General features: G+C 48.9%; 1 protein-coding gene across 2 annotated transcripts in view; it reads right to left on the bottom strand.

Moving 5' to 3' along the window:
• SYT7 (synaptotagmin 7) overlaps nt 1-12,914 on the bottom strand; it is an 812,643-nt gene that overhangs the window by 342,740 nt on the left and 456,989 nt on the right. The window contains exon 6 of one of the 2 annotated variants that reach the window (XM_078680614.1): nt 2,965-3,333. The exons of the other annotated variant lie outside the window; for it this stretch is intronic. Coding sequence (XP_078536740.1) covers nt 2,965-3,333 — 369 coding nt within the window. The remainder of the gene's footprint in view (nt 1-2,964; nt 3,334-12,914) is intronic. 2 annotated transcript variants of the gene reach the window in all.

Raw genomic sequence — 12,914 nt, 5'->3', positions numbered from 1 at the left:
ATCCGGAAAAAAACTCCATCATAGCACGACTGGCAGGGCTGCAAAAAAATGCAGTAACCGAGGCAGCACCAAAATTTTGGATATGGGTACCCACCCATTGGGGACAGAGGTAGTGAACGCCAAAAGGGCATGGATAGGTGGCTAGAACCAACTGCCCTGCCAAGGTTGCCCTCATGAAGATCCTTCTTGGTGTGATAAATCTACACTCCCAAATATTTGAAGTGGTTGTGGCACCAATGAAGGCGCATACCTGCCGTCTCAATCCTTTGTGGTGCTGGACGCAGCGCCAGGGGTAATAAGCAGGATTTGGGCCAGTTCACGCATAGACCTGACGGGTGCCGAAAAAAAACCTTCCAGTAGGCACATGCGGTCAGGGAGAACGGTTTGACATCTCAGCGGTAGACCAGGGCATCATCCGCATAAAGCGATATGATGTGATGGATGCCTAACTCAGGAATGCCCGTCACATGCTTGGTTATACAGGCAACAAACAAGTGGCTCAATGGCCAATGAAAAAATGAGTGGGGACTGAGTACAACCTCGCGGGTGCCCCGTTCACTCCTATAACTGTACAATATCACGTGGCCATTCTTTACCCGTGCGGATGGGTCTGTGTACAGGGTGCATACCGAGGGCCAAACCCTATATCAGTAAAGTTCGAAAAGAGAAAATCCACCCCAGAGTATCAAATGCCTTTTCAATGTCTGAGGATAGAGCAACTTGGGTCAAAGCCTCCAGGGAAGTGCTTTGTATTAGGTGCAGTAACCGGTGTATGTTGATAAATGTGTTCGACACGGTATAAAGCCGGACTAATCGTCATGTACAGGTGAATGAGTGATGGGAAGCAAATGATTCACCAGTACTTTGCCCAATATCTTGCAGTCCAGGTTCAACAGTGAAAGGGGGAGATACGACCTGACATCTAATGGATCATGGCCGGGTTGAGGAGGGACAACAATCAGGGCCTCCCAGAGGGAGTTTGGAAGCCCATGCTGGTCCTTGGCCTCATTAAACATGGCCACTAGGTGCTGGACAGTCTGCGCAGAAAAGGTGGCATAATAGTTGATCTGCAGGCCGTCAGTGTCAGGCCTTATTCCGTACAAATTGGAAATTGCTGCAAAAATCTCCTCCAACTGAAGGGGCTATGCAAGTTCAGTGTGCTGCAGGGGATTCAGCCTAGGAAGGGAGATCCCAAATAAGAAGCCAGATATAAAATCTGGAGATTGGCTGATGCCACGTACAATCCCTGGTTGTAATCACAGAAGGCTGCATTGATGGCCAACTGGGAGGCAATGAAATGAAAGCACCACAATGGGGGTGCAATGCTGTTCTTCTCGAACATGCCATGCCAACAATTAGCTGGAGCGATTGCCCTGGGCATGCTGTAAGGCCGTCCTCCTCCGATAGTCATGTCGACTCAAGGATGCCTCGCCCTCGCTGTTCCCGCAGCTACCGAAGCTGGACAGGTGATGGCGACCAGTATTTCCAGCGAGCAAAGATCCCGCTCAATAGTGACAATGTCTTCAGTGAAGCGTCGCCAAATACCCCAGGAACCCACCAAGCAGTGGCCATGAACCACAACCGTGTGAGCATCCCACTCCAGTGCGCAGGACGAGGCAGAACCATTGTTTTTCTCGAAATATCGAGAGAAACATTGTGTCAGAGCCTTGCAAAAGGGAGGATCAGAAAGAGCCTCAACCTGCAGCCGCCAAGTGGGTATGGTGGGGAGTTGTCTGCTCCAACGCAAAGTGAGCAGCAGGGGGCAGTGGCCCAACAAGGAACGCATCAGGTATTCCGATTGGAAGATCAGGGGGGCAATATGGACCGTGCACAAGAAGAGATCAATCCTAGTGTGTACATCATGTACTGGGGAGTAAAAAGGTTTTCTTGATCATGCGGGTGCCCCATGCGCCAAGTGTTCAGTAAGTGCATATGCGTGGACCATTGGTTAAACTGCTATGTAGTGCGGGTGCTGGCTGCTGCATGCCGGGGGAGTAGAGCAGTCAAGTGGTAAGTCAGGGACACAATTAAATCACCACCACAGAGCCCAGTGCTGGGGTAAGTACATCTAAAAACCCCACTTGGTTGGCGTTGGGGGCATAAAGAGCCACCAAGGTAAGGGGACCCCTGTCTAGGTGTCCCCCAAGTATCACATACCACCCATCTGTGTCCACTCGCTGAGTGCCCATGGCAAAGGGAACCCTTGGGGCGTTCCAAATTAGCACACCCCTCGCATAGGGCGACATAGTGGTCTCGTAGGTCTGCCCTCTTCATTTAACGCGCCCCTTATGGAGTTTGGCCGCCGTGAGATGGGTCTCCTGGAGCATGGCAATGTGGGCATGCCGGCATTTGAGGTATGCATAAATACAGTAGCACTTAGTCGGCGTGGCCATACCGCGCACCTCCCATGTAATAATGTGATATTGTGCAAGTTGCCAATCAGGTGTTTGTCCATACATGATTATGGGAGATACAGAGAAGCACTCGGTGTCCGTGAAGGCACCTCCGTGTGAGATCTTAAGATGTCTTTTCTGGAGCAAGTGCAGCTGAGACTTCAAGTTATATGTTCTGGAGAAAATACACCAGATACCCTCAAAATCTCTCTTCTGGATTAGACACACATGATTACTGAAAACATCTCCTGTCTTATACAGACACACCTGACAGCTGAAGGTTTTTCCAGAATTGCACTGACACCTCATACCTGCAGTTGTCTCTTCTTGAGCTGACACATTGAGATATGACAATATCATTCATGGAACGGGCTCACTAAGACATGCATGAAGCAACAGAAGGAGATATGATACAGTGTGAGCATGCGCCCTACATGGTGAGGAAATACCACAGTTGGAGGGGACCAGCATGCAAAGATGCAGACATGCAAGAGTGGCTGAGGATGAAGAACTGATGATGACTACAAGAGACAAGGGGAAGCTGAAGCAGGTAGAGGAAAGCCAGACTTACAGGAAAGACTTCATGTCCATGCCACGATTCCGGACCTGACCCACCACATAGTCCCAGCTGCCTGGAGTGGAGCGGCTGCGTCCGCCACTGCTGGCGCCGCGGTACTTGGATCCAGCCGTGCTTCCTTGCCGGCCTGGGCCACTGCGCGGAGGCCGTGGGTTGCTGCCTGTTGAGTTAGGCTGAAGCTGGAGCTGACCCAGGCTCTGGCTGGTGGTTGGTTGCACATGGAAGGGCTTCTGCTGGTAGCTGAGGGGCTGCTGCAGACTCTGCTGCCGCAGCAATGTCCGCGGGCGCTGGCACTTTGGGTCTGCAGCTGAAGTAGAGATGTGCTGCAGGGTGGTGGCAGCCGGCAGGGTGGGCTCCTCAAAACTTGGGGAATGATGGCATGAAAGGAGAGAGATGGGTAGGGAAGTGAAGGAAAGAAAGACATAAGAGTTAGACTGAGGGTAGCCAATTGTAAGAAAGCATCCCTGCGCGCACGGGCTGGAGTACCTTTGAAGGGAGGGCGAGGATAGGAGGCTAAATTAGCAGCATCAGGACTGGGGCATGAAGAGGGTTGGACCGGAGCTTGACTAAGGGGGCGCCAGCAAGGGAGCGCCAGCAAGGGACGACATGATTCCCCGTAGAGGGAGCTCCAGACTGTGCGCTGGAATGTGAGCTCTAAGATGGGGAGCGCGAGTAGAGCAGCACTACGAAAGGAGCAAGCGAAAGGGAGCGCCTAGAAGGGTGCAACAGGAGGGGAGCGCCTAGAAGGGAGAACAAGGGAAGGAGCGCCAAGATGTGCTTACTAGAAAGGGAGCGCTAACAAGTAAGTTAAAAAAAGTGAGCAACAAATCGAGACACCGAAGAAGAAAGCACAAAGGCAAGAGCACCAAGAATCCAAGAGTGGTGTATCAAGAGAGAGCACAAAGAAAGAAATGCCAAGGAGATTAGCCATCACAAGAACACCTAGAAGAATGCACCAGATGCACCTGGGGTCTGGCACTCCTCTGGCAGCAAGTGTGCCCTGCAGACAGCCACCTTGGGCAAGGCTCCCTGTCTGCTACCTCTAAACGACAGGGAGAGGGACAAGTCCTAAAGCATGACCTTGAATGTCCTGGAAGTAACCACCAAATGTACCCTGGACATTGGACATTGGACTGCTACCTACACTCACCCAAAGGGCGTTGTTGAAGTTACTGAACTGCTGGAGCTAAGGTACATGGAGCGCTTATTCCAAGGGGTTACGGCTTTCCTGCCCCATCCACTTAGGGCACCCGGCACTTCTTTCTCGAAAGTCGTGGCCTACCCTGCCCCATCTCATCTACTGCACATATGACCCATCCCAACTGCTCTATAGGTGACAGCAGAGTACAGCTAGTGTAGCCAGTCTCATGACTTCCACTGCACTGCTGAACTCAAATGTACAAGGTGAGCAGGAGGTCCTCGCCAACTTTAACCAAATCACTGTGGATGCTAGGTACGAGGCCGACCTTTACCCTACAGGATCTCAGCCTGTACAGCTCTATCCACAGGCGGCCAAGAACCATATCCTGCCAGGTAGGCACTCAGATAAAAATACGAAGAACCACCTGCACAAGCTGCTCTAGAGAAAATGGAAATGCCCAAACCATCAGAGTGAGTAACACGGAGAGGACCAGGGTATCAGAGCACGCCTAGATCCCGCTGGTGGCTGTTCCCCCACACTGCTGGCACTCCCAGTCACAGACACAACCAGAACCCAGAGATCAGAGAACACCTCCCGAGGCACCAACCCAGAGGGCAGCCACACACGCCTTATCAGAGAGCAGCCACGGGCAGAGGAAAACAGCACCCACATGCAAACACAGAGTAATCATAGCATAAAGGGAAGTCATGTCTACATGTGTGGGGGTTCTTCAGTAAACAGCTGGTGTATCACTGCTCTTGGGCGTCCATGATTCCACCTTTAATGTGTTTGCACCTGTCACTGTGCACAGACGGGCCACAGAGGCTACTCTGGTTGCTGATTGGCGGTATTAACATGTGCTACAGAAGCCTTGCTCCCTGAAAATTCGGGATTTGTGGATTCCATGGGGGTACATTCCTGTCAGTTTGTCAAATTCCTTCTAAAAGTTTTCTCAATGTTGATTCTCCACCTGAGCGTAGTGTCTCATGTTAGTGCAAAGTGGAGTCATTTGTTTTTGTATTGGTTTAACTCCCAATTGACGCGTACCAGCAGATATTCTCCAGTGTGTTCACTGGTACCCAATATTATTGGTGTCTCACTTGTGTACAATCTAACTGCTTGTGATTGTGGAGGCGATAGTCTGCCAGAAAATATCTGGTCTCTTCTTATTGACTGAAAGACCGAGCGAGGATCAGTACTGGGTGACAGGTCAATCTTCTGAATATTTCTGGAGATCTCATTTGTGAGAGAAATGAACAGAAAATTTCAGTTTTTGATGCCTGTGATCCATCCACATAGACATAATGGGCCTGTGATATTCCTTCTTAAAACAAATACTGAGTTTACTCACATTAAAAAACAGCGTAAACTAGTTAGCGGGAAGTTTTTAAACTGATTATCGTATGGAGGAATCTGGTGCACCGTGCTCAATACAATACTTTGGCAATGTGGTAGAAAACAAGATATTAAGATCTTGGCGTAGGGTATCCATAACTCCTAGCAACTGATGACAGGTTGAGATTTAATTTTGGAACATAACCTCTTGATCATTATGAAGGTCTCTGCTAGAAGCTGAAACATGGTGCTTTGATAAGCCAGAGGCATGGTGTAAAGGGTCGTTTCCAGGCCTCATAAACATGACTTGCACTTCCTTCCATGACACTCGGAAGTGCTGAGTCATTAAAGACATCACCACGGCAATCTGTACCTAACAGTAGAAGCATGTTGTTGTGTAAGGTGCCATTTTTCTCATTGACTTTTACCATGCCATGGCAGGACTCGTCGTCTTTCTCTTCAGCTGCAGAGTCGAATAACCATGGCCTCATTACGAGTAGCTCAGTTAATTGAGGCGTGTTGTAACTTCTGTTACTGAAATTATTGCAATTAGGAGTGTTGCTGCTAATACAGCACTGTAACAGTTTTACACAGATACATTTCGGTAGGTCAAACCTGCTGGAATTGATCATGTGTAAAATGTTCACTAAATATTGGGACAAGCAGATTTTGGTGCGTTGAACTTCAAAATCTGAGTGTTATTCCCCTTTTTCAGGACCAAATTCTTAACTTGGGGTTATTTTACAGATCCAATAAATTCTATCCCACCAGAGCCACATTTTGTTGGCTGTGATACATATTGGCCCAAACACCTGACCACTTAGGATGTAGGCTCTAAAGACGCTTTTAACACTGAGACCATCCTCTGAAGATGGCCCAGTCCCATGTATCAGCAAAAAGCCACGTTTTCCTATGCCTTGAATTAATTTAGTGTGTGTTAGAAATCGGGTCGCTCATTGATAGTGATTTGCACCCTATCCACGCAGCGACCCTCAGTCTAGTCAGGGCAAGGCAGTCACGCAGCTAAACTAACCCCTGCTCACCCCTTGGTAGCTTGCCACGAGCAGTCAGGCATATCTCAGAGGCAATTTGTAAAGTATTTGAATACACACACACACACACACACACACACTGAAAAACATTACAAAAGGAGTCACACTAGTTTAGAAAAAAAGCCAATATTTATCTGAATAAAACAAAACCAAAATGACAAACATCCGACATACACAAGCCATAATATCACTATTAAAAGATTAAGCTAGTTTAGTCCATATAAATCAATAGATGCTTCTGTTGTAGCATAAAAGTACCTTAGATGTTTCAAAAATTAAAGCCGGTGGAAGGTGAAGGGGAGGTGAGGCACCAGAAAGCAAACCAATGTTTTGGTTCCTTATTACACACGGGAGGTGATGCGTCGGGTCCTTACTGGCAAAGGAGGTGATGTGCTGGATCTCAACTACAAGGCAGGGGAGGAGATGCATTGGTTCCTTACTGACAGGGGAGGTGAATCATCAGTTACTGGTGATGAATCAGTTTCTTGACATGCGGCCTTAGTTCCTTACTGCAGTTTCAATGAAGAATTTGGCGCTCAGGGATGATGCGTCAAAAATCCAGATGCACTGTATCGATGCGACAAGCAGGCACTGCGTTGATTCCTCAGCCGCGAAGCAGGCCCTGCGTCGGAGTAGGAGCAGGTGTCACAGATGTAGGCAAGACAGGGCTCAAAACTCATGCTGCAGCAATTTTTCGAACATGCTGCAATGGCGTGCTGGGGCCTGTGGTGAAAGCTGTGGTGGATGTGTCAAGTGGGAACACAGCGGTAATGGGCCGATCTTTTGAAACGATGCGTCGATAAAACAAGCGCTGGGAGTAGATGCGTGAATTGTCTCCTTAAGATCACCAGGTTGGGCTTCCAAGGGCCCAGGAACTGGCAAGTCAGGACTCTCACCAAAAGAGCCCAGGCACTGGCAGGTGAAGTCTTTAATGACCCCGAGACTTCTTAACAGGAGACAAGCTCAACTCAAGCCCTTGTAGAACCTTGGAAGCAGAATGCAGAAAGCAAATTCCAGTTCTTTCACTCCCAGGACAGAAGCAGCAAGCAGCAGGCCAGCATCACAAAGGAACAGGCAAAGTGGCAGTCCCTTCTACATCATCAAGCTTTTCTTCCGGGTTGAATTTCGCAGTCCAGAACTGTTCTGAGTTTAGGTTGTCAGAGGTCCAGTACTTATACCCATTTCTGCCTTTAAAGTAGGAAAACTTCAAAGGAAAGGCTTTTTAGTGCACAAGACTTGCCTTTCCCGACCACGCTCCAGACACACTACAGGGGGGTGGAGACAGCTTTGTATGAGGACATGGGCTCACTGTACCACTGGAATCAAGCATCCTGGCTGAATCGGGGTGAAACCCCGAAACCGGTCTTAGGATGCTTTTTTCCGGTCCAGGGAGGACCTGGCTTGGCAGTTTGGGCTGGACTGTTCCCATGAGGCACAGGGTCAAGACTGATTTGCATATGGCCAGGTCTAAACTGGGGTGGCATGCTGAGCAAAAGAATGATGGATTCAACCCAGATCTCTTGACAGGGGGTGAATGTTTTGATTTGTTCTGTATTCCGTCCATCAATTGTGTGTCTTTTTCTAATCAGAATATGCAAGGCATGCCTCAGCTCCCTTTGTGTGACTGTACAGAGTGAATGTACAAGAGCCTAACTGTCAGGCAACCCAGACATGTATTCTACAGACAGGCAGAGATATAGTATGGTTAAGCAAGAAAAAGCTCACTTTCTAAGAGTGGCATTTTCAAACCTACAATCCAACAACCAACTTCACTCAAAAATGTATTTTTAAATTGTGAGTTCAGAGACCCCAAACTCTAAATCTCTACCTTCTCCCAATGTGAACTTACCTTTAAAAGATAAAGGCACCCCCATGTTACACTGTGGGAGAGATAGTCCTTGTAATAGTGAAAAACAAAATTAGCAGTATTTCACTATTAGGACATGCAAAACACACCAGTACATGTCCTACCGTTTAAATACACTGCACTCTGCCCATGGGGCTGCCTAAGGCCTAACTTGGGGCTGACGTACATGTAGTAAAAGGGTAGGTTTGAGCCTGGCAAGTGGGAGCACTTGCCAGGACGACATGGCTGTTTAAAACTACACACACAGACACTGCAGTGGCAGGTCTGAGGCACAATCAGTGCTGCAGGCCCACTAGTAGCTTTTGATTTACAGGTCCGGGCTCCTCTGGTGCACTTTACTAGGGACTTTCTAGTAAATCAAATATGCCTATCATGGATAAACCAATCACCAATACAATTTAGACAGCGAGCATATGCACTTTAGAACTGGTTAGCAGTGGTAGAGGGCCCAGAGTCCTAAAACCAACAAAAACAAGTTAGAAAAAATAGGAGGAAGAAGGCAAAAGGTTTGGGGATAATCCTGCAAAAAGGACCAAGTCCAACGATGTGCATATGTAATCAACATACCTGTTGCCCCTTCTGATTGTAATGTTATGTTATTGGCATCTATATAGTGCTCATTCAAACACTGTTATGACTGTGTGATGTTCTCAGCAATTCTATGCCTTTTGAATTTGTTCATAGTGTACCATTGCTGACCGAATTTAGATTTGCCCTGTAATGTTGTGTTACAGGTATTGTGCTCAGGTCTTATACGAGGTGAAGTGGCTATTGTCTTATATTTTTTAGCTAGCGGTGTGTGCTTTTGGGTATAAGGGGTGATTGGGCATCTTCTAAGTCAGTGCACTAGACCGTGGTCCAGTAGAAAAGGGATGTGTGCATGGAGATTGTTTGTGGCGAGTGTTGCTGTTTATAATGACATCAATAAGATAACCTGTTAGTGTTTAGTTGCGGTGTGTAGTAGTTGTTTTGAGTAAATGCTCAGATGGGTGTTAGTGTGTAGGAATTCATGTCGGACATAGGTGAAAGTCACCTATTTGATATATCCGTGCTGGATGTATGCAAGGTGTTCGCTCTAATGTGTTAATACTGCTGTGATGGGGCGTGACCAGCAGCTGCAAGATGGCAGATGGATTTTAGGTGAGCTCTGTCGGGAGGCTCGAGATCCGCAAACGCCTGCCGCCATCCCTGCCTCGGAGGTACTGTTTTGGGCAGTACTGGGGTGTGAGAAAGGGGCAGCATAATTTATCATTTGCTGCGGTGCCTTCTGCCTGCGTGGGAGTTGCCTACAGTACAGAGGCCTAATTGGCTTGCGCAACCCGCCTTGTGACCTGTTTTCAGAGCAGAGGGCCCCTGCGCGGTCTGAGCACTCGCAGCACGGGGGGCTAAGCACGGAGAAGACACCCCTCCGATTGGGGCTACTTCGTGGGCTCAGGAGGTGACGGAGGTTTGCCTGTGCACCTCACTACCGCCTGGCCTGAGTGAAGTGTCACCAATGTGGAGGAGGCTCCAATGGCCCGACACCTCTTCCTGCCCATGCACAGAACGTCAAAAAATGGAGATACTGTGGTGAGTATCGGGCATAGGTACTTGTCTGGACCCTACTGCTATTGGGCGGCACCATTTCCTCAGCCAGATTGGTTTTGGTTCCCCCTCCTCCCTCCCTTGCAGTAACATTGCAGTGGCCGGCCTGCGTGGCATGGAGAGCCTGGGTTGTAGGCCCAAGCATCTAATCACCGCCTGAACAGCGTCTTGAGAATGTTGGGGGAGGAGAGGCTTGACGACCCATGCCAAAAGACATACTTGGAGACTGCTGGATGTTGGTAGCCACTGTTTTACGGTCCCTGACGCACAGTGACAGCCATGTGCGTGAAGACAGTGCAGCTGCACACACCTGAAGCTTGATTGATTCAGGATCCTGGAACAACCACTACTGTGGAGAGAAGGAGGGATGGGAGCCTACTTGCGGCTGTTCTGAACGCGTGGCTGGCAGGGTCGATTGACTGCTCATGCCCCTTGCCATAGAGATCCCGGCACTGGTGGGCAGATTGGGACAAGTGACAATGGAGAACTGCCTCCCTATGGTCTGGCACTGCTGTAGTCTCCCTTTGACATAGACTTTCCTGGCATCCATTGCTCCCCCACCCCGTTTCCTCCCTAGCACTGCTTGTGCCGCTCCATAAACAAATCCGAGACTATGCTGGGTGACTGGCGGGTCCATGGTTACCACTCACTAACTCCAACATGACTCCTGGTATCGTCAGAGTGGTGGTCAACTTCTGAAGAAGGCTGACAATGGGAAGCAGGGGAGGAGCAGGCCCTCAATCACGTGGGTACCCCAACTCTGATAATATTGATCATACTAGCTGAGACACAGTGTTGGATCGCTCAGAAACGACCCCTTCTGACTCAAAGTTAGACAAAATACTTGAGGCCATAGCAGAATCTAGACAGGCCCTCCGCATCAGAGTTGATGCAGTGGTGGTGGAACTAGGTGGGCTGAGTGAAGACCAAGGAAGTTAACAAATCTTGTAACTCACACGGAAACCACTATATCGCAGATGCAGCCATCCCTGAAGGAATTGGAAGGAAAAGACCGCACCATCCCAACCAAGGTCCAAGAACTGGAATCTAGAGCAGAAGATTCGGAGGGGCGTTCTCGCTGAACCACCCTTGGCATTGTGGGCTTTCCGGAGGGGGCTGAAGTTGAAGACCCTGTGAACCTCTTTGTCACATGGCTGCTGCAGTTTGTGACTCTAGACAAGCTGTACCCTCATTTCTTCATGGAACGCGCCCACCGGATCCCGGAATGGGGACCACCATCAGGGGCTCCCCCAAGGCCTATAGTGGCAAAATTAATGAATTACAGGGATTAGGAGACAAATTCTGCAGGCGACCTAGTTCACTGGGCCCCTCCATTATGAAAATGCATGAGTATTAATTTTCCCAGATTACACGTTCAAAGTACAGCACCTCTGGTCCTCATTCCTAGGAGTTAAACGCAGACTGCGGCAGGCGGGCTGTGTTATTCACTTTTCTTCCCAGCTGAATGTGATGGTCAGAAGTAGGGGTTATTTCTTCACCAAACAAGCGGATGCCTGGGGCTGGGTAGAGCAAAGATGATACCACTCACCGGTCCCACCATCACTGATGCCTAGATCGCATACAGCATGGGTCCACTGCCATAGGGGGCGGAGGGCTTGGAGCGCTGGCATTGCCGAGATCTAAGAGTCCCTAACCCCGGAACAGGCAAGAGTAGAGCAGGCTGAAGCTCTAAAGGCTGCGGTCATGCTGTGGGAGGATCGGCACTCATCACCTCACGAGTACCAGAACGGAGAAATGTCAATCTCAAGTCATTCCACAAATAGTATGTCCTCAGTCCTGCTCCCAACATTGACACCGCCAACAGCAGATGATATTTTATGATGCGTCATGGGAGATCTACTATGGTTTGCTCCAGAAAAGGCTAACATGCGACAGAGACTGAAAATCTACGGAGACGAGTCCCACTCTCACACATATTGTAAATTCTGTCATTCACTGAGACGAAACTGAGTCTCCCAAGGGAGTGAGTCCTTAGAGACACTTGCTGCTTGTATGGCAATGGAGATGCCTCTTTACATGTTAGTCAACCCCCTGCCTTGCTCCTGGACGACAACGGTGCTCCGATGCACAGTTACGAGACCCCCATCTATGGAATAGTTTATTCAATGTCTGGCGATCATGTGTTTAGTTAACACCCTGTGACGGAAGTTGGGAGTTCTGGATTTACAGTTTATTGAGTCATGTAATGAAATGCTGTCTTATCTCAAGCAGAATGTATGCTCTGAATCTGGCTACAGGTGGACGACCACCTGGTATGTACCCATTCATCTTCTCACTATAGTAGCTAAATGGATAGAGTAAGTATCTTGATATGGAATGTCTGTGGTATGGGCATGTCCCGTTAAAGACATGCAGTACAGCAGTACTTCAAAAACATAATGCTTAGATTGCACTGCTGCAAGAGACACATTGCAGGTGGGGAAGACATTTTACTGCAAAAGCGCTGGCGAGGGCAATGTTATTGAACTACATACTTAGGGTTTGCCCAGGGAGTCCTGGTATGGGGCCATCATGGAGTTCCCTTCCAAAGTACGGCGGTGGAGTTAGACCCAGAAGGCTGTTATGTACGAGTAGATAGCCAATCAGATGGCAGACCTGGCCTGGCAGGGAGTATATATGCTCTGAATGTAGTGCAACCAGCCTTTTTCTCCCGCCTATCCAATATACTTACACGGTGGGCCCACATGCCATGGATATTGAGTGGGAACTTTAATTGTATCACAGACTCGCAGTTGGACTGCTCACACCCACCATTACCAACCTTCTCAGTGGTGACAGCCTGTCCCAATAGCTTACACATTGGTCTTCATTAGACTGCTGGCACTTGCTGCACCCTGATAAGAAGGAGGACTCATTTTATTTGTGGGCACATGAGCTACATGTGAGACTGGATTGCATACGCTGTGACCCGGCCACTAGGCTACAAGCCCTGGGAGCGGAATAT

The sequence above is a fragment of the Lissotriton helveticus genome, chromosome 3_1 (assembly GCF_964261635.1).
Source record: "Lissotriton helveticus chromosome 3_1, aLisHel1.1, whole genome shotgun sequence".
NCBI classification, from domain to species: Eukaryota; Metazoa; Chordata; class Amphibia; order Caudata; family Salamandridae; genus Lissotriton; species Lissotriton helveticus.
Note: the sequence above shows the minus strand (reverse complement) of the source record. Positions and strands in the feature narration are given on the sequence as shown.